This window comes from Hirundo rustica, chromosome 5, assembly GCF_015227805.2.
Source record: "Hirundo rustica isolate bHirRus1 chromosome 5, bHirRus1.pri.v3, whole genome shotgun sequence".
NCBI lineage: Eukaryota > Metazoa > Chordata > Aves > Passeriformes > Hirundinidae > Hirundo > Hirundo rustica.
This window is the reverse complement of record NC_053454.1, coordinates 22,958,906-22,986,757: the sequence shown is the minus strand read 5'-3', so window position 1 is coordinate 22,986,757 and position 27,852 is coordinate 22,958,906. Positions and strand designations below refer to the sequence as shown.

At 36.3% G+C, this 27,852-nt stretch overlaps 1 protein-coding gene across 2 annotated transcripts in view; it reads left to right on the top strand.

The window, feature by feature from the left end:
* PDS5A (PDS5 cohesin associated factor A) overlaps positions 1-27,852 on the top strand; it is a 78,564-nt gene that overhangs the window by 16,201 nt on the left and 34,511 nt on the right. For both annotated transcript variants that reach the window (XM_040064177.1, XM_040064178.2), the window contains exons 3-11: positions 14,669-14,872; positions 15,267-15,353; positions 16,158-16,255; positions 16,626-16,752; positions 20,118-20,198; positions 21,644-21,784; positions 22,822-22,937; positions 23,710-23,804; positions 24,666-24,811. In XM_040064177.1, the coding sequence (XP_039920111.1) occupies positions 14,669-14,872; positions 15,267-15,353; positions 16,158-16,255; positions 16,626-16,752; positions 20,118-20,198; positions 21,644-21,784; positions 22,822-22,937; positions 23,710-23,804; positions 24,666-24,811 (1,095 nt within the window). The remainder of the gene's footprint in view (positions 1-14,668; positions 14,873-15,266; positions 15,354-16,157; positions 16,256-16,625; positions 16,753-20,117; positions 20,199-21,643; positions 21,785-22,821; positions 22,938-23,709; positions 23,805-24,665; positions 24,812-27,852) is intronic.

Sequence of the window (27,852 nt, the reverse complement as noted above, 5' to 3'; positions counted from 1 at the left end):
TGTTTCAACCTCCACTATTCTCCCATAAAATTCATAGTAAAATATTAGGTCTCAGTGATTTTCTTCAAGGTGCTAGGTGGCTTCAGTTTAATGTTTGAGTTTTAGGCATTAAAGATTGTAGTCGACAGATTTTGTTTTCTGACCATAAATCTTAGGCAACAGCATTTTTAGATGTCCGATGAATTCTTGCAGCTTAGAAGACTTTCATACCGCTACAATTTGTAGGCCAAAGTGCATTCTGAAGTTTTCTTTCCTCACTTTGAAGATGAATTGTGAAATGTGTTGATTTCAAATTTAACAAAACCAAAACAAGACCGCAAATTCAATCGGAATAAAAAATTGCAGTGTTACAGCTTTCTTTTTAGGATGGAAAGATGAGAAAGCAAAGATAGCAAGGTATGTTCCACTGAGGTTTTTTTGTGCATGGGTTCAGTATACCAGTACATGACCTGCATGCTATGATCATGAGGGGGATTAAAAAAAACCCAAAAAACAACAAACTAAAACAAAATACAGGAAAAAAACCCCAGAAATACAACTTACCGAACATGAATGAAAAAGTTTTGTGGTTTCAAAAGCCATTCAAGGCTTCTGAAAAATAAGAGCCATGGAGCTTCATGTATTTAAAATCTTGTGTGAGCAAGCTTAAGAGACATAATATTTTATATAGGATTCAGGACCTCAAGGCAATATCTATACAGTCTAGAGTGGTTTTAGATAAGAAAAGTTAAATTAAGTGCCTATGTGTAATGCCATATGTATGCGTAAGAAAGACCAAGTGGTTTGTTAGTCATCTAGTCAGCTAGTTGTCATTCTGCAGGGTTTGTATATGAAAGAGATCTGTTCTGTGCTTCTACAGATAACATTTCCCATCCTTTTTTTTTAGTTTTCCCAATCATTGGTATTTCTATGATATATTGAACCTCCAGCACATGCATATGGACTACTGTTCTGAGATCACTGCAGCTGAGCGAGTGAAGTGAAATCTCTGTAATTTTTGAGTCAGAGAAACAAAGATCACTTTTAAATGAGGCATTATTTTGGCTTCAGGTCACTTCAGTCCAGTACTATTGATGAAGTGGCTGCTTTCTATGTGTTCTGGGCAATCATAATTTTTTGTGCCGAAGCTTGGTGCATTCTTTGTAAGCTTCTCAAATTTCTCTTTGACACTGTCACAGATGCAGATATTTGTTAAGTGACCAAATTCTGTGCCACTGGGTACCAAATTTATGTTCGTGCTTGGGGTACAGGTTAACATTGTTTCAGCTATCTGATCTTAGAAAGGGAATCAGATGAATTTTCCAGCTATTTCAAGTGAAGGCAAAAGTCATTCACTGTTGCAGAGCATGCACTGTCTTGAGACACACTGTGGTTGTTGTGGTGGTGGAATTTACCGAACGAGTTTAAAAAACCCAGAAACGGTAACAAAACATTTCTAATGAAGTATTGAACTAGGTGTTAAAGTAATTTAAGGGGTATAACCTCAAGAACCTCTCTCAAGTCTCAACTCCTGTGTGGTTTTGTACTTTTGGCATTGAATTTTCTCAAGTTTAGTCATAGTGAGGATAAGTGATTTTTCTGGATGACCATGCCAAAGTGTTTTGTAAATACGGAGCTACTGTACCTCAAGCTTTTTTAAAGTATGCTGGATCTTCAGAAATTTTATGTGATTCCTGTTGTAGGCACTGTTTATGAGCATATTACTGGCAGCTATTTAAATTATATTTGTTACTTGCAGGTTGCTGATTCCAGCAATGTAGTTTAGTGAAATGCTACTTTCAGCTGAGTTCAGCATCATCAATTGTAAGACTAAACTTGAATGATGTATTTAAATTCATAAATTAAACATTAAATACATAAGCTGTGTTTTTAAATTTTAAGAAATGTCTTTATTTGAAGTCTCTTTTTAGCAGAGCAAGGAAATGGCAGTGCTCTCTGATTTTTGGGACCTCGGTGAGATCCCAAAAATTTTTCGTTTTTCAAAAATGAAGTTTTAGTACAAGACATTCGTTACTGGGACTTCTTAAAAAACATCATTAACACTTTATATCTGATATACTGCCTGCTTCTTATCTTAACAAAATCAATAGCCATAAAACTGTGATTACATAGGAGGAATGTTGAGGGACAGGTACAGCAGTTGTGGACATACTCTAGCTATCTACAAGGAAGGAATTTGATGGAACTGATAGGTAAAATAGTTGCAGAACTTATGATGGAAACAAGGAGTTACTTAAGTTCTCAAAATACTAGAAAAAAATTTCCGGTCGAGACTTTATTAACTTGACATTAAAATAACTGCAGAAAATCAGAGCAAAGCTGCCACTGCTCTGAGATATGTGATGTAATATCCTCTAAAACAATATTGCTAGTACAGAAAGGTATATTAAAACTCTCTAAAAGCAGGAATTTGATTTTTTTTTTTTTTCTTTATTAAGTAAGAAAGTTTGTGGTTTTAAAACACAGTACATATTCTGGATTTGGGGTAATTTTCCATCAGCTAAAGGTAGCTATACTGCTTGAAAATACTATTAAAATGTTTAACAAAGTTAGAAACAAGTGAAAACATAGTCCTGCTACTGGTGATTTGGCGTAAATGTCAAGACCCAGCAAATAAAAACAGGTGTGATACAGAGACACAAATGGGAAAACCTGCTTTTTTTGTCTTTGTTTGTTTGTTTGTTCTTGCTGTCCTGTCCTTGCATTTTAATTTTTACTTTTTCATTGGGCATACAAATGCACATTACTCCAGTGCTCAAAATGGAGACATCTACGTGTAGTATCATATAATGAACAGTAAAAACATTAAAACAAACATTTTACATACTGTCCTGTAAAGTCCAGGAGAATGCTTTCTATAAATAATATATTTGATTCTAAATATTTCAACACTTTTAACATTGGCAGTTGTGATGATAATAGGAATATCTTGAAAACTTTTCATATTCTTTGCTACATATGTTAGAATCACATGCATAGATGTGTCATATTTTACAGGCTTATTTCTCAGAAACTGAATATCCTACACATAATCATTATGTCTTTAGCATCATCCTTTTGCTGAGCACTGTGGATTTGACTTTTCTGTCCTTGTATCGCTGATACAAGGTATTGGTGCGTTTTATTTTTCCTTTGGTCTCCCACTCCATTATAATGACAATTTTTAAATGGAAAATTTCTTAAAAATATTATTCATTCCACCTATATCAGAAGTCAGTCTATTACTTAGGGGTACTTGACATTATGCACAGTAAAATAATTTAGGCTTGCTAAATGAATTCTAGAGATACAATACTTTCCATACATTTATTAGAAATAATTTTCTTCCTCCTTATTAAAAAATTAAGACTTATAGCCAGGAAAACCACTCCAGGTAAGTTTCAGGTCCATTTTTTTTGCATCAGTTTTTCCCTGTGCTTTAAGAATTTTCAGAAACTTTGTTTTTGATGGGCCTAGTTAAAAATAAAATGAAACCACTAGACACACACAAAGTAAGAAAATCCTTGCATTTTGCGTTCATTCCATTTTGTAATGGATTCATTTAGAGGTTGGTACCTGGCTAAAGACAAAGCTGAGGGGAGGGGTTTGTGTTTCTGATACAGGTTATAGTGCTCAACAGGTAGCAAAATTATCTGGTAAAACAGTGCTTTGTTGCAGAAAGATAATTTGTCTGATCAGAAATTCTTTGCAGCAGTGCATCTCGCCTGGTAGGCACAGTAGCTGGCACCTCACCAGTGCTGGCAGAGATTCTTCATGGCAGCCAGGGCCTTCTGAGGAGCTGGTTTGCCGTGCTGGTTTGTTAGGGGTTTGTTTTTGTTGTTACTGGTTAGTAGTATAAGTTTTGGTAGTGAAAGATGAAAGATTTTTACAGTTTCACAATTCTGATTTTTGTCCAGCTTTTTGCATTGAGAATGGAAACGCTCAGTTCCAGCATTCTATGTAATTGTCGTTAATTTGGCAGTGTTGTACTATGACTCCAGTAGATGACAAGAGACAAAATTCATCAATGAAGTTTTGTCACTAAATATAGTTCATGCTAGGGTCTCACATGATTTTGCCCCTGACTTTCAGTTCTAAGGCACAATGGAATATGGCTCCTAAACAAACCAGAAAATTTATGTCATAATTAAAGAGCATTTTCTTGTTGACCCATGGTACCATTGTTCTGATACTGTGTGTGATGGTGTTATGTGCAATTGCCAATCATTCAGCGAGTTGCATGAAAGAAATTGTAATTTATTTTTTCTCTTACTGTCACAGATAAAAGAAATTTTAAATTTTTTTGTTCTTTTAAAAGAAGTAGACTGTGGAATCAGTTAAAGATCAAGGTACAAATCGTTCACATAATCTTCTGCTTTGGGAGGTGTTCAGTTCACCACAGTTTACAGGATTGCTGAAATAGAAAACCACCTTTTTTTTAAGAAGAATAAAAGAAACTTTTTTGTTGTCTCAATTATTGAACGTGTTGAAACATGTATTGGGTTTGCATGGGCAAACTTTTATAGTGAGGGGGGCCTGCAGGGATAGCTTCTGTGAGAAGCTGCGAGAAGCTTCCTCTGTGTCTGGCAGAGCCAATCCTTCGTGGGTCCAAAGATGGATGTGCCATTGGGAAAGGCAGGGCCAGATACAAATGGTTGGAATGCCTCTGTGATAACAGATTTTAAGGAGGAAAAAAAAAATTATTTGCACTGATGGAAGCCAGAGAAAGAGAGGGGTGAGAATATATGAGAGGAAGAACTCTGCAGATGTCCAGGTCAGTGGAGAAGGTAGCAGAGGAGGTGGTCTAGGCCCTGAAGCTGAGATTCCCCTGCAGCTCAGGGTGTACTCCATGGTGAAACAGCTGTGATGCTGCAGCCCATGAAAGACCACAGGGGTGCAGAGATTCCCCTGCAGCCTGTGTTGAAGGCAGTGGTAAATCAGCTCTGCCTCTGGAGCCTGCAGAGGACCATGGAGATGCTGAGATCCACCTGCAGCCTGTGGAAGAGACTTCATGCCAGAGCAGGTAGATACCTGAGATGAGGCTGTGACCCTGTGAGAGGCCTGTCTGGAGCAGGGAGGGATCTGCAGACCCATGGAAAGAGGAGCCCATGCTGGATCAGGTTTGCTGGTAGGACTTGAGACCCTTTGGGGACCCACACAGGAACAGCCTGTCCTTGAAGGACTGCACCCCATGGAAGAGTGACCTGGGCTGGAGCAGTTTGTGGAGAACTGTCAGATGAACTTCTGTTGGGAAAGTTCTCCAAGAACTGTCTTCCGTGGGAGAGACCCCTCTCCTGAGGGGGGACTCCTCCTCTCCTGAGTAGTGGGACTAGCAACATGTGACAAACTGACCATAATCCCCATTCCCTGTCTTTCTGTGCTGCTGGGAGAGGAGTAGAGCTGTAGGGAAGGAGGGAGGGACAGAAGGGAAGGTGTTTTTAAGGTTTTATTTCTCATTATCCTGCTCTGATTTTGTTAGTAGTAAATTCAGTATTTCTAATTTGAGCCTATTTTTCCTGTGACAGTATTTGCTGGGTGATCTCTCTCTGTATTTCAACTCAGGAACCCTTTGTTATATTTTCTTTCCCCTGTCCAGCAATACAGGGGAGTGATAGGCTTTGGTGGGTGTCTGGCATCCAGCCAGGATCAACCTACTACAAAACACAAGTAGGAACAAACATGGTGCTCTTTATATGTACCCTGCTTCTGGTTCACAGTCAGGAGAGTGTAGGATGAACCATGGGCTGCACCTGTACCACAGTGTAGAAATAGGCACAGATATAGTCTTTACAACATCAGTGTTGTTGGCAGCATAGTTCTCTAGGTGTGTTTAATGTGAAACCCTAGCACATGATTGTGTTGTAAGAATTGATCTTAAATAATCACTTCAAAATGCATCCTTACAGTCTGTTCACAGTAGAAATGCAAATGCTGTTGTTTTGGTAACACCACCTTCTCTTTGGAAGAGGAAATGAATTAACACACAGCATTGAGCTAGTTATGAAGAATCCTCTCTCACATCTGGAGGCTATTATCAAAGTATTTGCGAAATTTCATATGGAAATAGAAACTCCTTCTCTGTGGGGAATAAGGTTTGAAGAGTTTTTTTGTTTTGCCCCGGCCATATATAACACTTGTCATTATACATGGGGAGGAGGACTTCTTAAGGAAATGCTTCTAACTGCTGATGTTTTGAATTATCATTAGAACATTTTAAAAATAGGTTCTTTTTAGTCCCCCTGCAAAACTCTTTTGTTATGTATCTATGTATGTGGGAGCAAAGTTTCTGAGAATTTAGGAACTTTCTTAGGGTACTTAAACAATTATTAGTCTTTGGCAGGAAAACTGCAGAGAATACCATTACAGATCTTTCCAGTAATGAAAACTAGATACTGCTGAGGATTGAATCACTTAAAAAAAAAAAAATAAAAAAAGGTCCTGTGACACTACACATAAATCATAAATGTGTAAGAGCTGGGGGTAGTGTGAGTGTGAAAACATAATGTGATAAATATGAGCACACTTTTCATTATTTGAGAAGAGGTATACATACATTGTTAAAATGTGTGATTTGATTGTGACTATAGTTTGTGTCATAGAAAAATTGTGTGAACCAGTTAAAAACTCAGATAACAAAATACCTTAGGGACTGCGATATTGGTGCAGCCAAACTAACAATATCTCTCAATGATTCTTGCATTAAAATAACTCTTAAGAGTCTTGGATTGAGTAGCCAAGTATTGTCATGCATCCAAAGCTGCTTGTAAGTAAAAGGTAGATACCAAGAAATAATTTTTGTTGGTGACAAACCATACAGTGACCTAATGTCACGTAGTACTTTGTGCACTTAAAAACATTTTAGCTGTTTGGGAAATGTGATGAGGTGGGTTGGCTTTGTTCATCACAGCCAAGGAGAATTTGTATCAAGTCAAATAATTTGAGTGGAATTGATCCAGTGGGAGCTTTTAAGCTTCATGTTGATTAAAGCATGGTGAGGAATAATGAGAAAAAATAAAATTACGACTTCATGAAATTGTAAAGGAAGGACTACATAAGGGAATTCTGATGCATCAGTTGAGGCTGCTCAATGAAACCTTTGACTGAACAGCTTCTATTGAAAAACCTTATAGAATTTAGTGCTGAGTAAGGATCCAGATGGTGAATACTGTTTTATGCTTCCCTTATATGAATCAGATGCGTATTCTCATTTGCATGTGGGAATGTACTCTTGTGCAATACTGAAGCTGTAGTGACCCTTTGTCTCCAAAGGTACGAGATGAGGATATGACAAGAGTAATAAGAACCTGGAAGGCAAGGAAAGTGGTGGCCTAAAATGATAAATGGGAAACTTCTGCTGTCTCAGATGATGATAAAACACCTGGAAGCATATTATTAAATTAAAATTAATAAGTTAATTGATACATAGCATACAAGTTTTGAAAATTACTGTAGTAACACATTTCGTGACCTTGAATTTAAATTGATCAGTGATCACATCTTAGGCAAGTTTTCACTAAACAGAAGTAAAGGTGAATTTTCAGGGGATCTAAGAGGATTTGGCTATCTATAGCTGTTAATTTCAGGCTTCCTGAGCTTGCCACTATTAAGGTTAAGAATCCGTGCCTGTATTGGGTTGTTTGTTATGAGTTTATGCACTGGAAAGGCATAACTTCTTCCCTTCTAGGTCTTGGCCATTGAAGTCTAACTACCTTCTTGCTGCTGGATCTGGAATGTATCAGATCAATTCAAACCTGTCTCTAGCTAGCTATGATTTTAGTTGCACGTGATCACTCAAATAGTCATAACTTCTAAAGAAATGACAGATTATAAAGATTCTGTATTGTTGCAATAGTGTGACTGTAAATAAACTTACAGGTTGTTCTTACACAAAACACAGTGGTACCTGCTTAACACCAAAGAAATTGACTTGGGTTTAAAGTACATTTACTTGGAGGAAAAAGCACATTACGGTTGCATATAGTGCTGAAGGAACTATGGGTGTACAGAAATGGTTTTGAATCTTCCAAATCCTGCTTTAGTAAAAATTTTAAATCAGTGATACTGTCTAAAATACTCAGTTCTGAGCAAAATATATTTTGACAAGGTTATGGTGCTAGGAAAGGGCATGCAGTGTTTTCTTTGCACATCATGAATCTGATTTTTTCCCATGGGCTTGTTCATGGCCAAAGAGTACAAGATTTATTACATGCAGTGGTAACAGCATTAGGATTATCTTGTGCTGGGAAGGAAGGATAGAGTTTTACTTCCTTTTGCACCACTGTAATCTTGAGAAGCATACTTTCTTGGAACTATTCCTTGCAGCAGTCCATGTGAGTTGCTCTAACCAAGATGTCAATCTGGTTGACTGTCAATACATGACTGATTTTTGCAGAGCAGAATATTGAGGCACAATTTAAAAAGCGTGTTCTAATTTGTGCCATGAAAAGTATTTTGGATTAAGGCATTAGATTTTTCTCATTTTATTTGCGTTGTTCACCCCTTCTCTTGCATTCGTGCTACTGTGAGGTATCTTACAGCTTTACAACAGAACTGGAATTCTACTGTGTGTTGATTATGAAGATATAATATGTGGGTAATTGTACAATCCCTCTCCCTATTTGGTAACAGTACTTGTCCTATTTATTTGATATTTGAATTCATTTTGTAGTTACTTGAAATGTGTATCAAGGAAGTTACTTCAAATAATCCATGAACTATCTGCTCTGTATGCTGTTTTTAATGCAAGTAGTAGTCAGTCTTTCTGCTTTTTCATATGTCGGATCGATTTAATAGCTAGGTTCTTGGAAAATAGTCTGACTTGCTTGATCTAAGTGCGATAATACAGAATATGCTGATTCACCAATGAGCAGATAGTGGCAGGTTGACAAACTGTGACCTCTTTGCTTGCGATTGGTCAGTAGGTCAGAATTCCAAAGAAAAGCCTGGTGTAGGTCAGTGCCCAGGGGAAGAAGAGCCAGTTAAACTGTCTGCCCAGTTAGGGAGCGTCACAGTGGCTACCACTGCTGTTCCTACACCAGCTTTCCATCTCATATGATAAATTTGTAATTGCATCTGGAATCCCTGTTCATTGGCTTCATATGGTGAGCAAGATATATATAAAGAAGAAAGCAGTCTTTGCCCCTCAGAGTGTATATGCTTTATATCATCTTTTGTTCAACTTTTCATTTTCTTTTTTCCCTGCCCCAAGTTATCCAAAGCCAATTAAATGTCTTGTCAGAGAGTATAGATTAAAGACTTTGTAGTGAAAATGGGGCACTGCCCTTCTCTGGACTTGATCCAACACTTTAATGTCTTTTCTGAACTAAGGGGCTCAGAATTGGGAACAGAATTCAGGCTGTGGCCTCACCAGTGCCAAATATAGCAGGACAGTCACTGTCCTACTCCTGCTGGCCACACTGTTGCTGACACAGGCCAGGATGCCATTGGCCTTCTTGGCCACCTGGGCCCACACTGGTTCATGTTCAGCCAGCTGTGAACCAGCTCTCCCAGGTCCTTTTCCTCTGGGCAGCTTTCCAGCCACTCTGCCCCAGCCTGTAGCACTGCCTGGGCTTGTTGTGACCCAAGTGCAGGACCTGGCAGGGAGCCTTGTTGAACCTCGTAGCACTGGCCTTGGCCCACCAGTCTGTCCTGTCCAGGTCCTTTTGCAGAGCCTTCTACCCTCCAGCAGACAACACTCCCACCAATCTTGGTGTCATCTGTGAATTTCCAATCCCTTAGTCCAGATCGTTCATAAAGATATTAAACAGTATTGGCCCCAAAGAGAGGTTTTCAGTTGTTGTTTTTAATTAGCACAGTCTGGTAAACGTCTCCTTACAAGAGAAGACATTTGAGGCTGCTTTGGCAAATGCCTTCTGTACCTGTGTCATTTTGAATTATTTTTTTTTTAATTAGTGAGGATAATCAGGACTAAGTAATGTGTTTCCAATCAGCATTTAGTATTTTTAGCATTTAATGAGTTGTGTTGCTGGTTTTTTCCTTTCCTTCTTCATATCCTGCAATTGCATTTTCATTGTTTTAATGTACATAGCCGGTTGCCTCAAATTCTTTACAATTGCTTACTTAAATGTCCATCTTTCTCCTTTCCTGTTGTTTACAGCAGATAAGATCTTAATAGCTTAAGTTCTTGGATTTAAGCACTAAGCATATGATGATTTACCAATGGTGATCTTTTGGTATTTCTGTTCTTGTCTGCTATTCTGTAACTGTGCTATCACCATCAATTCCTACTTCTCATACCACAGGTTTTTATGGAAATAGGGTCAGTTATAACACTGTTCTCCACTAATAAATCCATTCAGTTCCGAAAGGTTCTTTCAGTTCATCACTTTAGGAAGGGGATAAGGAGACAGTACTGGCCTAATTTTCATCTCTTTCAAGCTCCTCAGTTTCCATGTGGCTGTTCTTGATGCTCAAACTATGTCTCTTGTCATGGTCAGTCTTGTGTAAAGTGTTGACTGTCTTTATTGAAAGCAGGAGTTGTTTGGAGATAGGGGTTATCAAAGTCATTTCCCTTTTATGTGTTACCCTGTTTTTTCTTGACTTCTGGGTTTATTTACCTGTCCTATGTTTGGTTTGTATTATAAAATTGTGTTGATGTCAGCCTGTTGGATGTATTGGTAAGATGTCATTTCTTGATTACTACATCAGTATTTAGTGCTTTCTTCTTAGTTGGTATCTCCCTTGTTTGGGCATTAGCTTGGGGTGGTGGTGGAGTGTTGTGCGTGTACAGCTTGTTGTTTGAGATTATTTTGCTTGTTTGCTGTTTTAAGAAAATAAAACCCATGTTACCATATTTGTGATTTCATTTGTCAGAAATTTGAAGATTTTGAAGTAACAATCATCTGGTCCTCACAGTCTGAGTATTTTTCTTTTCTTTTTCTTCATACTTTCACATCTCTTTTTTCCACGTTTGTTTGATGCATCTGGCTGATAGATGGGACTGTATCTGAGGCTGACAAAGACTTCTCATCCTAAATTTGTACCTCATAGAAGTATTTTTTTCAGAGACATGTCTGTGAAATGTTATGTTACATTTTACTGTGAGATCTGAGATAAAAATATAATTTATTGTTAATAGTTAATGGCAAGAATCACCTATAGTACTGCTGAAATCGTATCAGGAAAGGTGCAAAAACACTCTGATGACGGAGTTGCATTATTTGGGTCTGCTGTGATTTCAGCCTTTTCTTGGCATCTCTACTTGAATTGTCCTAGCTCTTGAACTGTTTGCTATCTGGGTTCACAGCCATTTGGATAAGTTTTACTTTCAAATGTCTTTTGTATTTAATCCTAGTACTGAAGTTACTTTACAGTATCCTCCCTGTTACAACAAATGGTATAAAATTCGCTCAGTTGTTGAATTTCTTCTTTCAGTCTTTGCAAAGGGATTTTTTTAAATACTGAATATTTTCCCTGGTCTTTTTATATGCCAAGGGTTGTTAAATGTTACTGCTTTGGAGGCCTGTGAATAAGCTGGTGTAAGAACAGTAAAACAAATGCAACATGTACACGCCTTCCCCCTGCTGTGACTGGCTTGGAGGTTTATGCTTGTCCTGCCAACTGCAGCAAGGCTTTTCTAGATCTGCCTACTTCTTCCTCTCGGTGTTTATATACCTCTCCGCCTTATATTGCCGGAGTCATCAGCACATTTCAGCAGTAGAATGGCTTTCTGATCTAACAAATGGTTTTCCTAAATCCTGCAGATCTGAACAGCAGAAGTTAATATTCCTGTCTGAGGCATAGCTCTTGCACAAGAGCCACAGCTGAGTCACGTAAGGGCAAGCTACCATGCTGATTTCGTCTTTGGAAACAGGCCACATGTCAGCTGCATGGGAGATGTGGGCAGTGTGTGAACAGCCCTTTGGCAACCCTTGTGTGTATGTTTCAATGCAGTCGAAAGGCTGAGAGTCTCACAAGAAGCTGCAGGCATTGTTCATCTCCCCTCCTTTCAGGCCTTGAGTCACACTGAGTGGCTTTCATAGTTGGTGCAGAGTTTCAGGGCAAAACTGAGCCAACATCTGTAGATGTCATCATAGACATCTGTGCTTGAAGTCAGGGTCTGTGTGTTTCTCTCCAGTGGGTGAAAGGGTAACCCAGAGTGACTGGCTTGCACACTGCATGGCTGATACAATCAGATGAACACCTTCCTGAAAGCTTTATCCAGTTTTCAGTATGTTCATAACATGCTGAGAGTGACTTTAGCAGTCGTCACATTTAGCTGTTCTCACTAGTTTGAATGAAGGCATTTGCATTTCTTCAGTGTTATAATCTGATCATTTCACTTACTTATTTGCAGAACCTAGGAGAATAAAATTTTGCTCTGATAATTAGAATTTCAGGGTACTGTGGTAAAAATGGCAATAATGTCAATTTCTAGAATAGTTATAATACTTATTTTTCAAGCTAACTAAAGTACCAGTATGTGACAAATTAATGGAGATGCATTCAATCAAAAGTGATGCAGAATGAATTTAATCATAAATGTGCATAGCTGTATTGTGTTTACATTTGCTAGAATTAGTGTTTTAATTGACTGCTTAATTGTTTGGAAAGGAATGGATGATGTCACATTAATATTATTAAAGAATATTTTTCTGTCTCTTGCTTTTTGTACAGAGTACAATAACAGATTTTTGTTCTGAAAGCTGCTAAGTCTTTATGCTTTTTATATAAATGAATATTAGTGTTCTAGGTAGTTTCAACTGTACAGCCAGACATCAGTTAAACAGTACTGCTGTAATCCGAAAAAGTGCTGGGTTCTTGTTACAGTTTGATCACATTTTTCAGGAATAAAAACTGTCTTAGCGTGATAATGAGTAGTTTCCAGTTTGGACATTCAAAACCTCATATTATTTGGACTTTAGCCTTTTGTATCTACAGAGTTTATTTTGGGTTTTCGGTTTCATTAGCAGATTATTTTAGCAGATCCATTTCTGGCTGCATCCAGGACTCCAGGTGCTGCTACCCCAGTGCAGAGCAGAGCAGGACAATCCCCTACCCTGTGCCTGATGCACCCCAGGACACAGAGACGTGGCCCTGGAACAGGCAAACCTGAGTTGTCAGTACAAGACAAGGTTTTGTGCTTTTAGCTAGGGCTTTAAAAAATAGCTAAAAAATATTTTTAAGGAAACAGACCAGTAAGGTACAATTTGTGTTTTCCTGAGCTGTGGATGTAAAGTTCTGGGTTTTTTCTGTTTGTTGCTGTGCAGGGTTTTTCTCCTCTCCCGTCTCCTCTTTTTTTGTCTTTGTGGCAAATTGGATTATACTTGTACCTTTCCAGAAATAGATGAGGACTTTTAAGTAATGTACTGTAGGAGAGGTTGCTGTCAAACATTTATTTTAATTTATAAGATCTGAATTTGAAACTATATTTCAAAACTCAGGAAGGAAAGAAAGCTGAAACACAGCACATACAGGAAGTTGGAAGCAGGGACGTGCTTAATAATGGAGAGGCAACCCTAGAATCGTTTGAATGACACTGTAACAAAAAATTCTGGTTAGAGTAAGAGATGTATTTATTATCTGTGTGAGCTCAGTCTTCTTTTGTGTTTTACTGTTATTATTTTAGAGGTGTATTTGACCCATCAAGATTTATCATTGTGTGTTGTCTCTTGTATCTCTTCATTGTGTGCACTGTGCATACTGTGTCTGTAGTGGGCTGTCCTTCACAGTTTTAACTCTAAGGATGCTTAAGTAACATGGAGGAATGGAACACAAAGATTGATTTCACAAAGGTCATTCTATGAGTCTATTGCACATCTGCCTGTTCTGTGCTGACGTCCTGGAAGTCATTCTCATCCTTTAACAAATACTATTCCAGAAGTTAAACCTGCAACTTTTTATTCTTCATATTAAACTTCTACTTCCAGTTTTGCCAGATCATTATGTTGAAAAGTTTTGATTAACTGGGATTGTATAATAATTAAAAATAAACTATTTTGGTGGCATTTCATAGGAATTAATAGTTCTTAGCTGTGCTAGAAGAAAAAAAGGAAATCGTGTGGTGAATTTTTTACGTTATGTTAATAAGGCTAATGATGCAGCTCTAAATATGCAGAAAGAGAGATCTGCAGTGTTAAGACTTATTTTACATGAGGGATTAAATTATCCAGTATTTAGGTTGTTTAAACTAGATAGAGAGATCATCGCGCATACGTAAAGTGCTTTGTGAGGTCTGTGCCTCAATAGAGGCGGAGTATTAAGAGTGGCCTCTTAGGCTCCTCTAGTCCTGGCACAGCTCTAAAGCAGCTGCACTGTACTGTAGCCATGTGTTAGGCCAGATGGCTTACAGCCCCTCACACCATTCATACTGGGGTGAGTCCTCACTTGGAATTGCAATGGGACTGCTTTGAGGAAGAGATGCTGCCATCTCCAACCTCATCTGTGCACAGCAGTTTCTGTGCTGTACCTCAGGTCAAGATTGACAAAATAAGCAGAATTGCAACATGGTTTTCAGTGTCTTAATCTAAAATATGAAGTTCAGTGAACCTTTAAGTATCAGATTAACGCTTCCATTTTTCTGATATTTGTCCTAACAAAAAAAATTCAAGTACTAATTGTGATTATGCAGCAGGACATGTCACTGATAGCACTGCATCCTTTTTAGAAGTATTGTTTAGTAATGAGGAATAAAAGCAGAACTCAATTTTTTTTTTCTGGTGTTTTTCAGATGGTGGTAAAAACCTTCATGGATATGGACCAGGACTCAGAAGATGAGAAGCAGCAGTATCTCCCATTAGCCTTGCACCTTGCGTCTGAATTCTTCCTCAGGAATCCCAATAAAGATGTGCGCCTCCTTGTAGCATGTTGCTTGGCTGATATCTTTCGTATCTATGCTCCTGAAGCTCCATATACTTCCCATGACAAACTTAAGGTAAAAATGCTTCATAAAATAAAGGCTTTTCTCCTTCCTTATTCTTACTGAAGAAAATATAAACCACCTCCTCACCCCAAAAAACCCAGACAAACCAAACAGTCCCCCCAACACCACCACCAAAAGTTTCTATTCCCATGTACACTGATTTTTAGTTTTAATAAAGAGAAGTTGCTTTAATCCTGTAAGTCACTGTAATACTTCAGGGCCAGAGATGTGTAAAGGAAAGCTAGATGGCCAGTATCTGTGCTAGTGATAGCTTTCTGTCAGTGCCTAAAAAAGACAATTTAATGTTCACACATTATGAGTTTGAAAATGGTGATAGATGTCATTACTAAAGGACTGTATTTTTACTTTCTGCTGAATCAAGCTTGCAAATTTTGTTTTTTGACAGGACATATTCTTGTTTATTACAAGACAATTAAAAGGCTTGGAGGACACGAAGAGCCCTCAATTTAACAGATACTTTTACTTGTTAGAGGTAATACAATAGTTGTAACTTTTCAGTGGATGATGTTAGCCCTGTAAGCCTAAGAAGTGTAATTGCTCATTCTCCTGATGTGCCAGTATGCCTGGCAAATTTCTTTTATATTGTAAGTCACACCACTCTCATTAAAGTTCAGTGAATTTCTTCTTTTACTACTTAAAATGCTGTTTGTGTTTAGTAAGTTTATCAATCTGCAGGTTACGACATGTTAAAATAATTGGTATTTATTAAAATTCATTTTAATAAATTTATTATGGAATTTTTTACAATTCCATACATTGGGGGGGTTTATCAAGAGAGAAAATTTCAACTGCTGATTAAAATGTAAATGGCCCTGTATTGGTGATAGGAGGAGGAATGTATTATTTTTCTTTAAAAACACTGCAAAACCATACTCTTGACAAGAACTGAGTGGTGGGGTTCAATGTGCTTTTAGAAATAGTATTATATTTACAAACAAGGTATTTGATGTTTAAAACATGATGTTTAAAATTGTATTGTTTCATAGCATGAAGAAAAAATAAGGTCTTATTATATTAACAAATGCTGTCAATCGGCTTTTGTACTTAAGAAAACAGATCATTCTGTATTTAGCTTTTTCTGGATATATGTTGCAAATCCCCTCTGTGTTAGGAGCTATTTATATGCAAAGCAAATATCCAGTCTCTTTCCCCAAAGCATTTACATGTACTGTATATTATTTTTCTTTAAATAGAAAAAACCCATTGCTAACATGATTATATTTATGTTACTTAATGTGAAGTTGTACTAGCCTAAATATCCTAATTTTTGTTTCAGAATTTAGCTTGGGTCAAATCTTACAACATCTGCTTTGAGTTGGAAGATTGCAATGAAATTTTTATTCAGCTTTTTAGGACTCTTTTTTCGGTTATCAAGTAAGTTGAATGGCTTCCATTATATTAACTGTTAAAATATCATCAGGTTTGGGGGTAGACTTAATCATTGCATAATCTGCAGATAAATATGTTTGAACAGAAGTCTATATCCCTAAATGAAGAGCTACCGGAAAAGCAAATGAGTGTGAACTACTGACATTATGGAGGAGTGTGTGTCTGAAAGTGATGTCTTTTAGAATAGTTGTCCATGTTACGTTGGTTTTAGTAAGTAGTTAGTAAAATAGTTTTGAAATGTGGAGAGTGTAAGGGAGAGCAAATTGGACAACATTAGACGTTGTTTCTTGATTGTACTGTTAGTATTTGTCAGCATCTGAGAATTTAATATTGATAATATTCTTTCTGATCTTAGTAATAGCCACAACCAGAAGGTACAAATGCATATGCTGGATTTGATGAGTTCTATCATCATGGAAGGCGATGGAGTAACTCAGGAGCTGCTGGACTCAATTTTGATTAACCTCATTCCTGCACACAAGGTCTGCCAAGTAAAATATTATCATAATATACTGTTGTAATAACAATAATTCTTACTGTCTTTTGCATATTGTTTATCTCTTTATACACTTTAGCTATCGTGACTGTTTTATTTTCTCACATTCATTTGGGAATTACCTGGTGCTGTTGGTTAGCTCTGTCTAGATTATTCAATACCAAGGGATTGTGCCACCTCAGTATCTCTGTACTGAAACATAAATAAAGTGTTTTAAAGCAAATATAATAGGGAGACATCTCTTGAGGATTGTAGGTAGTTGGTTGTTTTGCTTTTGGGATATATTGGGGTTTTTTTTAATAGAGAAGATATTTAATATTTTTGAATTTAAAAAAAGGGGGGCGGGGGTAAGATATTCCCAAGACTTCTGTGGTGTCTTGCTGTTCTCCCCAGCTTGCCAGTCAGACTTAGCACAACTAGGACGGTGCAGCTTCGCACCCCTTCCATTGTCTTTCTTCATTTAATTCGTTTATAGGGAACAAAGTGCCACAGAACACACACATATTCCATTTCCTAGAAGAATTTTACATTCCTTGAAGAGGGAATCACTGGGTCTGCACTAGAGCTTTTAAAGTACCTTTACTGTAATGCCTTAATAAATTTTAAAAGAGAATAAACATATCTCCTTTAGCTGTGAGATAAGGGAAAATGAGGTGCAGGCTGGTGATGCTTTACACCGACCAAGAGAATTCCCTTGCTGAAACACTTGTGCTTATCAAAAATAATATGGAGTACTGTAAGTTTCAGTTATTAATTACAGCAGATGAACTGTGCTCTGATTACGAAGTATGTGTTTCTGTTTGTTCATTTGTTAATTTAAAATGATTACAAAAATTAGGCAAGTCCATCGATGACTGCATGATTGAATTAGTATACAAAAACAGGGATTACTGATTTGGTTGCATAAAGAGGGAGAATTCATGGAAATGTGTACCTGTGAAATTCTCATCAAGTTTATAAAAGTATCTGTTGTTGGAGATGTTTGCATTCCTTCTGTCATAATCATGAGACAGGAATATCATTCTATCAAATGATTTTTATTGACAGCAATGAGATAATGTCTTACTGAAACTGCTAACACAGGCCTCTTACAACAAGAGTCCTTGTGAAGATACACTGTACTTTTTAAGTTGCTTATAGTGAATTACAGGCAGTAGATCGGAGGAATGGAAGTGGTGAGTGGTGATCTGAGGTGATACTGTTAAGTGGTGTGCATTGATCTGAGGGTACAAAAGCCCAGTAAAACCTTGTGCAACTTAGTAGTGTGTTGTGGCTACTTGATTTAGGCAAAGTAAAAGTGAATGTGATCCTTTAATGTTAACGTTGTTATAGTTTTGCCTAATGAAGAAAATTCTCGAACAAGGCTCTGATAAAGAGGGGGTAAACTTGGTTGTAAGTATTGGGTTGTAATGCATATTTGATATCACTTAGAGGACTGGTGCCACCCTTGCCAGCTCTTGGTCATGACTGAGCAAAATAATATCCTGTAGTCAGTGCTCAGTATTGTAATTTGGTCAGTATGTCAGTCTGTGTTACTTTGTTTCCTGTAACAACAGCGCTTAAATGACTGCTTTACCGCGGTAGTTAAAAAAACCCCCACCAACCAGAATGTTCTTTTATCTGATCTGCCCAGCAGAGTTTGACTGTTGTAACTATGTTCTCCTTTCATGAACACATCTCCAAGAAAATTCCATTATTATATTGCTTGTCTTTAGATATGTAAAATCAGAAGCATTATAGCCTTAAGAACACATTTGATTTTCTTGTAGAATGCATACAATAGCACTACTTGGAGGCCCATGCAAAGCAGTCAAATACCAGTCATTCTCTGCTATGGCATAAGAAAAATATCACTCTGGCAAGATTGATGGAAGTTTGTCTTTATAAAGAAGTTGAAACAATGTGTTTTGAAGTCTGGTTTTGGTTTTTTTTTTTTAATTAGACATGATGTACAGCCTACCTCCAAATCTAGATTATATTAATTTGTACATCCATTCATAGTAAAGGGATAGCGAGGTGTGCATTGTTCTCTGTGTGTGCTAATGTGACTCTCATCTAGTAAATCCAGGTTTTCAATAGCAGTAGAATGTTACATTTTGCTCACATTTTGACCTGTGGCCTCAAACTGTAGTTGTTTTTATTAACTTCAAAAGTAGTGCTATTCAGTGAGTATTTTTCTTCCCAGTCTTACATAAGTTATTCCTTAAAAACACTTGCATGTGTTAAAAATCTGTATTTTCTTCTGCATGTTCTACTGTATGAGTAATCCAGATTCACAGGGTTTCTTTTCTCCTAAAAGTTGAAATAGTTGATTATTTGTTTTATCAAGTTATATATTACTTTTCTAGGCTATTTTGGTGTTTGGTTCTTCGGTATTGTGATGTTCTGCGTTTGTGTGTGTATTTGGAGGATTGTTGGTTTGGTTGTCTGTAAGAAACTGTACTGAAGATCCATAGAAAATATATTTTAAAGTTTGAGATTGGCAGTCCTTTAGTTTATTACCAGCATACCAGTCAACAAGATTTTAATCCTGGCTAGGTTCAGGGAAAAAGCGTTGGGATATTTTTTGAGAAGAATTCATGCAATTCGGTCTGTCTTCTTTAACGAGACATCAGTTTAGTGCTTCGGTGACTGAGGAGATAATTTCTTTGAGCCTTTGGCCACTTGTTTTTCTTTGCTATCTATTGATGTCTTTGTCATCCCATTAGTTAAAAGAACATGAGGGAGTTGTTCTCAATGTAGACTTGCCAAATACTGTATTTCCAAGAATCAGTCATCCCTAGGTGTTACCTGCCTTTTATCTGCAGTGATTTGTAATTTTCAGGGCAATCAGCTCATCCATACTTTTTTTTTTTTTCCCCCCCCTCCAGGCTGCATTAATCCTTAGATGTTATGAGCTACTGCATATGGGATTTGTACAGACTTGGACAGTCAAGTTTTTCAGATGTGCAATTACATTCTTTTTCTTACTCAAGAGCAATATAAACAATTTTCAGATTTGTCGTGTTACAATCAAATGCTTACTTGAAAAGTTAACTGTTAAGTCTGCCGGAGTGTAGTTGCTTTCTGTAGTCTCACTGTGGGCTGTCTCAGAGCATGTGGTGCAGTCTCTGGAGAAGTCAATGCACAGTTTTACTCTCTAGAAAAGGCTGAACTTGCTACAGAGTGTACCTTTAATGAGTATGTGAGGGGCAAACAAAACCACATTGAAATATTAATTTAAATTCATTCATTCTTCAGTGCCAGATTTGGTGAATGTAAATTTTCTGAGTATGGACGTATGATAATGTTTCTTCAAAATCTGTTATTGCATGTGAAAACTCTATAAAGTTTTATTATATTTTATTTCAGAACCTTAACAAACAAGCGTTTGATCTTGCAAAAGTCCTGTTGAAAAGGACCGTCCAGACCATTGAACCGTGTATTGCCAATGTATGTAAATTAATTAATCCATGTTACTTGCAAGCAATAAGTGTTCTTCTTACCGTCTTGATTTATTGGAGATTTGATGGGTATTTTTGTCCTTTTAAATACTGTTTATAGAAGCTGCTACAATTTTCCAAATAGGATATTGTTGGCTTGGTTGTTAAGTGTGTGGAGGATTTCAAATAAGCTAAGAGGAAATTAATTTTTATCCATCTCAGTCTAATGTTAAGCCTAAATCTAGGCTGTGAAAATGGTGATCACCAAAACTCCCGTTACAACGAAGGAATTAATAGTTCATATGTCCAGCAAACCGGACAGCCTCATTTCATACCAAGCTGTAGGATGTAGCATTTCAAACTACCGGCTTTTTGCTACATTTTCTTTCCCCTCCTAAACTTGCTATGACTTGTAGTCATAAAGAATAAAAGAACTATGTTTTTTACAGGGATTCAAATTATAATTCCTTCTTGTTGAATGTGAGTGCTGTACGTTCTGCCTATTAATACAGCTGCTGCAGTCTTTGATGAATGTGGTCTGATCCATTCTGTTGCCTTTCCTTGGTGCTGAAGCCAATAAAATGAATGAAATTCAGGGTAGTTTAAAAGGGAATTAGGCAGATTCATAAAAGATTAATCAGTAAGTGTTTGAAAGCTCAAGGAGTCTCACTAACAGTTACCACATTCCAATTCCCCAGGTTTTTTAAGCTTTGTAATTAGTCATATCTGGTAGCGGGATAGTACATAAAGTAACCTTTGAGTTTATTTAATACTATTCTCCTTACTTTCTTTTTCAAGTGTATAATAGCTTTTTTTGCTGTTGCATTTGCACTGTTTAAATAATATTAACCCACAGTATCTAATAGGAAGTATTAAATTTTAATATACTTTATATAAATCCAAAAATAAATAATTCATAGTTTACTTCATTTTGTTTCTATTAGGTCACTAATGACCTTGATACCTTACCCATCAAATACTGCAAGGCTTAACATAAAGACATCTGACATTGTTCAAAATGGATTTGAAGCAGGGAACCTTTATTTTCAGCATTTGATGATCTTCAGTTGGATTTGGTTTCAGCTATAAGAAAATTTTTTAAGAATACTAGTTTTTTTTGATCAGTGTTCTACTGGATTAATATGCATTTTAAGTTAACAATTCTTTTATTAACTCTTAATTTCCTTGGGAGATAGTTACTAAGATTTGAAATTAACAATTTGTCATGTATTAAGCTCTCTTGATAGAATTAATAGAACTGAACTGAGAAGGTTGTTTGTAATTTGCTTGACCCAAAACCGTAAGGGTGAAATGCTTTGATGTAATGAAGAAATTATGCCTTGAGTGCCTTCCATTAGTATAAAGCCATTAATGATACTACGTTAAAATAATTTTTTAAAATAATGTTTGTATTAATGAAGGAAAATATACTACATGATACTGTTTGTATTTTAGTTTTTTAACCAGGTTCTGGTACTGGGAAAGTCTTCAGTAAGTGACTTATCAGAACATGTGTTTGACTTGATACAAGAGCTTTTTGCCATAGATCCTCACTTACTGCTGTCTGTCATGCCGCAGCTGGAATTCAAGCTGAAGGTGGGTTACAGTGTAGCTTTGGACAGTCAGTAAAATTTGTGGGGATATTAAAAGTGCAGAGCTACAGATTGAATAAGTGTTCTACTACGGGGATAAAAATTCTGTATTTATTGCTTTATTTTGAAGGTAAATATAATATTAAAGAAGGGATACTTGTAATTTGTATGCTGTTATGTGCTTATTGTGCTTGCAAACATGTATTATGCACACAAAATATATATAATAATTATAATGATGAATTAATGCAGTCTAATGCAAAAGCTTTATGTACTTAATCTTTGGATTACAGCGAAAATTTATGAATTAATTAAGCTGTGGTTGGCTTATCTTACAAAATGCAAATGTGTTAGCTTCAGTATTGATTTGCAGAATTTTCTTCTATGAAATAATGTTTTAATAATAGGGGAGTATTTCCTAATGTTTTATCAGATTCGTTATTGTTAGCTAATAAGTCAGCTGACTGCTTTTGAATCCTTGAAAATAGTTGATTTATCCTGATTTGGAAGTCTGTGGGGGTTTTAATAAAAAAGCTGTTTGTCCTCCCTAAGATTGTAAGTGGACAAGAGAAATAATTTTGTGTGGATGTACATGTAGGCTATGGTTGCAACAAACAAAAATAACCAAGAAATAGGTATTTGGTGAAATTACATGTAGCTTTCATTAGTGCACATGTGTTTATAACATCTTAATTTGTATCTTTTCCACACACATAAAGTAGTCTTAAAAATGTTTTAAAACAAAACACTAATTGTTTATATTGTCAGCTGTAAGAGTACTGTGTATGGATTTTTATTCCTCAAAGAGAAGGTCCTTTCAAAGCAGAGCCATTTATTCTGTGTCTGTAATACATTATCCTAAAAAGTATTTGTATATTTTGCCTCATATTAATCCAATAAGATAATTAAAGAGAATGAGGATTATCAGAAATGTTTTCAAACTCAGGATTTAATCTAACTGTTCACAAAACAGAAAGAAAGTTATTACTAAGGTATTATGGATAATGATTTACAGTTCCTTTTTCATGCTTTGATTTTTAGAGCAATGATGGAGAAGAACGTTTGGCTGTTGTTCGACTTCTGGCGAAACTCTTTGGCTCCAAGGATTCTGATCTGGCCACGCAAAATCGACCTCTTTGGCAGTGCTTTCTTGGGCGGTAAGGAAATGGGATAGAATTCTGAATTTCTGTTCTTCCTTTATGTTCTTTGTCTGTTTTCTTACAGTATTGCATTTTTCATTGTCTTTTTAGAGGATATAACTCTTTGTATTTGAAAAAGCTACTTTATTAAGTCTTCAAAGCACAAAACTGCATACAGTTACATTTTAGACGGAAGAAACCTAGAGAACTGCTGCTATATAGCTGTCAGCTATGGGCATATAAGTTAGACAACACATTATATGCATAGCAGAATTTACATGACAGCTATGCCAGCATTGTCTGAAACTTCATACTGTTCGGCTGTATCTGCAACTGTTTTGCTTGGCACTTATCTTTGAGTGAAGGGATAGTTTCTTTTACATAAATGTAGAAGTTCATGATTTTTTAAAAAAATGAATGTTTTCAAACGGTTCCTGTTGATGCTAATTTACATTTTTTTATAATTTTGTGCATGTATACGCACACACAGTTGACATTTTAGGGAGAACTGTGTTCAGAAGTCAGTGGGCAAAATCCACTGGGTCAACATTTTATCCACATACACCATATTTATTCTTTAATTTTAGTCTTGACTGAATTTACAAGAAACAACGAATACTTGTATGAGGTACATTATGGAGATGAATTCAAAACATTTATATTCTCTAGTTTCGTCATATAAAAGTATTTTAATAGTTAACATACTATCAACACATGTTACTACATAGAGACTAATACTGATTTGCAAAGCTAATTAAAAATTAACATTCATCATCTTCTGTCCCTCTAGGTTCAATGATATCCATGTCCCTGTGAGATTAGAGAGTGTGAAATTCGCCAGTCATTGTTTAATGAACCATCCAGACTTAGCAAAAGACCTCACTGGTGAGATGCTCATACAGGGGTTTAGAATAATCTACAAAATGAGCAAGGAACTGTGTAACTATTTTTGTGCATAGCAGTGTAGTTCTGGAATGTATCGAGTCCAATGTTTGATGCTGCGTGGAAGAGATATCTGCTGAGTAATTCATTTCTGTTGAAGACAAGTGCTAGTTATAAGAAAGAGGAGGAGTGTGTGATTTTGAGTGGACTTTGTCAGAGTGAGTCGTTAAGAAGCTACCCATTGCAGAATGAATTTTAAAGAAATTCAAGTTCTAAAGAAACTCTGGATGAGGCAAAGTAAATACGGGTGCAATAACCTGACTTTTTCTAAACCAGTCACTGAGTTCCCCGCTACTGTGTTCTACTGAACATTCAGAAAATGCCTTTTTGCCTATCTTAACTATGAAGTTTCTTCTTTCTCTGTAGTATCATTTTAACTATGAAAAGATTTTCAGGCTTAACTGAAAATACTGTTGTTTTTTGATGCAAGCTATCTTCAGTATTTTTGATTTATTACTTACATTTTTCACTCTTTGGAAATGAGAGTTTCTTCTCATTGTTTCTTCTTATTCCCATTTTACTTAAAATATATTCTAGTCAACTTTATTTCACTTTATTCCTTCTTGTAGATGAGATTGTCATATAAGTTATCACTCCTATGTTCTTCTGATATTTACAGCTATCTAAATGTTTTATATTTAACACAGAAAGATATTGGAACAGATGTTTTCTGCAGGTAGTTCTGTATTTAACCGATTATAGGTTGTGATATATGACTGACTTTGAATTGATTAAACATTATTAATAAATCAGAATACATCACACCTATGTAAAAAAGCCAAGCTTCTCATTGTTTCTACTCAGAATATTTGAAGGTTAGATCGCATGACCCAGAAGAAGCCATTCGACATGATGTTATTGTTACAATTATTACTGCGGGCAAGAGAGATCTCTCTTTAGTCAATGACCAGCTGCTTGGCTTTGTGAGGGAAAGAACGCTGGACAAACGGGTAAGTGTTAATAGCATATTTTCAGCAATTACCTGCTTCTAATAAACTTTGGTAAAGCCACAGATTCAGAGAATCTTCAGAGTTGATTATTAACAAGAATACTGCCAGGAAAAAAATTAATTTTCTTACAAGAACATCTTAATTGAAGTTCCGTATTATGGTGGTGTCATTCAAGTGTTGTCAAGCAAACGGGGTCGTTGACTTGTGATAAACACTGTTACGTTGTAAGGACATAAGAACGGTCACACATGTTTAAGCCAAAGGTCGCTATAACCCATTATAATCCTCACAATGGTCAGTTTTGGCTTCCAACAATTTGTGATTTAAGGATTTCTTAAGTCTGCTGGCCCATTTTCATAGTAACTTTCAACAGAACTTTATTCCATGTATTTATCAAGTTCTTTCTTGAATTTATTTGTACTATAAAAGCCTCCATGGCATATGCATCAGTAAATTCAGGTTTAATGCATGTTTGGGAAAAGTAACTTCACTTGTTTGCTTTGAAACTTGTCTGATAATTTGACAGGGTATAGTTCTTGGATTACATAAAATAATGAATATAACTCATTTATATTTAATAAATATGAATACCATGTCTTCTCCAGTTTTTGTTTTCCATTTTGAAGAATCATCTGATAAACTTCAACACAAGTTGATTGTTACACTCTTCTGATCATTCTTGTCTGAATGTTATCTATCCTGTTGTAACTAAGATGACCAGACTTAGGAACAGTGTGCCACTCATCAGAGCATCTGATTTTGAATGGCATTCACAGTTCGCAGCACATCGTGTACATACTTCATGATAACTTTTTTTCTTACTCTGAAACATTCTGTCTGTCTCTTCTATTTCTGAGCACTGAGCTGACAGTTTTGGAAAACATTCGTGTTAACATCAGTGTTTTCCTTGAATAACTTTAGATGGCATACTAGCAAACACTGTACATGCAGTGTTAATGCTAGTGGGAAAACCTGTCCTTAATCTGAATTCCTTCCATTTCATATCGTAACGATTGAGTAGCATGACATTTTTCTGCAATTCTTAATTATGATGTTGCATCTGACTACCTCAGTAAATTTTATACACACGGTTCGGTTAATTTTCTAATAATTTTCCGTATGTTAAATGTCAGAGATTCCTTTTTGACTCTCGCAGTAGGTTCCTTTTCTACCCTTCATTGTGAAAACCAGTCATTTACTTCCACCCATTTCCCGCTATGTTTTAGTTAATAATTAATTCACAACAGAAGTTTTATTTAAAGGCCCTCTGGTACGAGACTGTGTTGGAAGTTTTTTGGGATCCTAATACATTTTACTGATGTTCTTCTGGGTCTGCTAAGCTATTGTTTCTTAGATAAAACTTCCCATTGTATAAAGTTCAGTGACACATTTCCTTAACCTCTTTTTCAGTAGTGTCAGCTCTTTGTTGTTACTGTTTTATTTCAACTTATTTACCCATTCCAAATCAGGTGTTCTGATGAGCGGCACATTCTTCCTCTTCAGACTCTTTGGTTTCTTTCATGTTTGCTGTCTTCAGTCTGTTTATGAATAGATTGCAATAATAGAAAAATTTGTATTCAGTATGTAATGTCTAAATTCCTGTAAAAGTCATAGACGGATTACCACCTGGTCTTAATGATTTTGTTCCTTCTTGCTTTATTTTTTTTTTTTTCTTTTTAGTGTCTCTTAATGATACTTTAAAAAACCTCTTCAGACCTCTCTCCTGGATTAAATGCGTTTGTCTTCCAGCCATACAGAAAGGGTCTGGAAGGCTTCCTGCTTCTGGGAGCTTTGGTGAAGATGTTTAGTTAGGATGCTTTTAATAACTTCATTTTGAAACTCTTGCCCATGCTTCATCAAGGATTTACTTTCAATTTACCAGAGCTCACACCATTTCCTGTTTACATTTTGTCGGATTTTGCTCTTTGGATGGTGATGCTTAATGGCAGACTTCTCTGTGCTATGTAGCCATGTTGATGGTTTTTTCCCTTATTATTGTGGGGTTTTTGATAGGCTGTTAAAAGAATGCTCCCTATGTCATTCTAGCTAATTACTTCAGTTATTTTCTTTTTAATTTTACATATTTTTTCCCCTTTTAAGTGAAATTGTTACTATAATGGATTTTGAGAAAAGGATCACTTTTACACAGAGAAATACTGATTTTGAGTTGGTTCACTATTACAAAGCAGTTCTTCAATTAGTTGTACTTGCACCTTGACATTGCATGTTTCTCAGAAGTGATCAAGATCACCTTCCTTCTTTCTCAGCCACTACACATGTCCAAAAGGTCATTTATGAAATCTAAAAACTTTTAGCATAGCCACCACTTCCCCCTGGGATTTCCACCTAGTGAGAAAGGGATGATTGTTACTGTGTCTTCAACACAGTGTCTGTTTCATTTGACGTGCTGCTGTCAGTAAGAGGCAGTCAGCTATTGCTGCACTGCTGTAATGCTGATTTCTACAGAGCCAGGTCTTCTTTTGTGTGGCTTTAAATCAGTGTGACGGCACTTAATGTTCCTCATATGTTTGACTAAGTCATTTCACAGCAGTCAGAGGTTTGAAATGTTGTATTTCAAAGTTAGGTGCTTTTTCAGGCAACCAGTGAAGAATAACTTTGTCTGTATATGATGTTTCTCCTGTAAAAATCTCTGGAGAGAGCTTTAATGAAAATATATCCTGAGGAGAAAATAAAATTGAGCACTGACTAGAAATTGCTACAGCAAATACTTAGCATTTGAAGTAGACCTTAGCAATATAGAATGTGTTCGTAAATATAATTAGTGCTATAAAATTGAGATCAAGGACTTGTAAACTTTCATCTGTTTTTTATTATTTTTAGGATTTTTCTCCAGTTTGGGAGAGGAGCGTTGATAATGTCCATGTAACTGTCTTTAAGTTTTCTGTGTAGGATTTTATTAATTCCAGGCTGAGTGCATTATACCTATTTTAATAATTCCTTTTCTTTAAAAGAACACTGTATTTTGCTGGCTGCATTTACCCTTTGTAGCTGGGTTTTTGTTGGACACATCTACTGCAAAC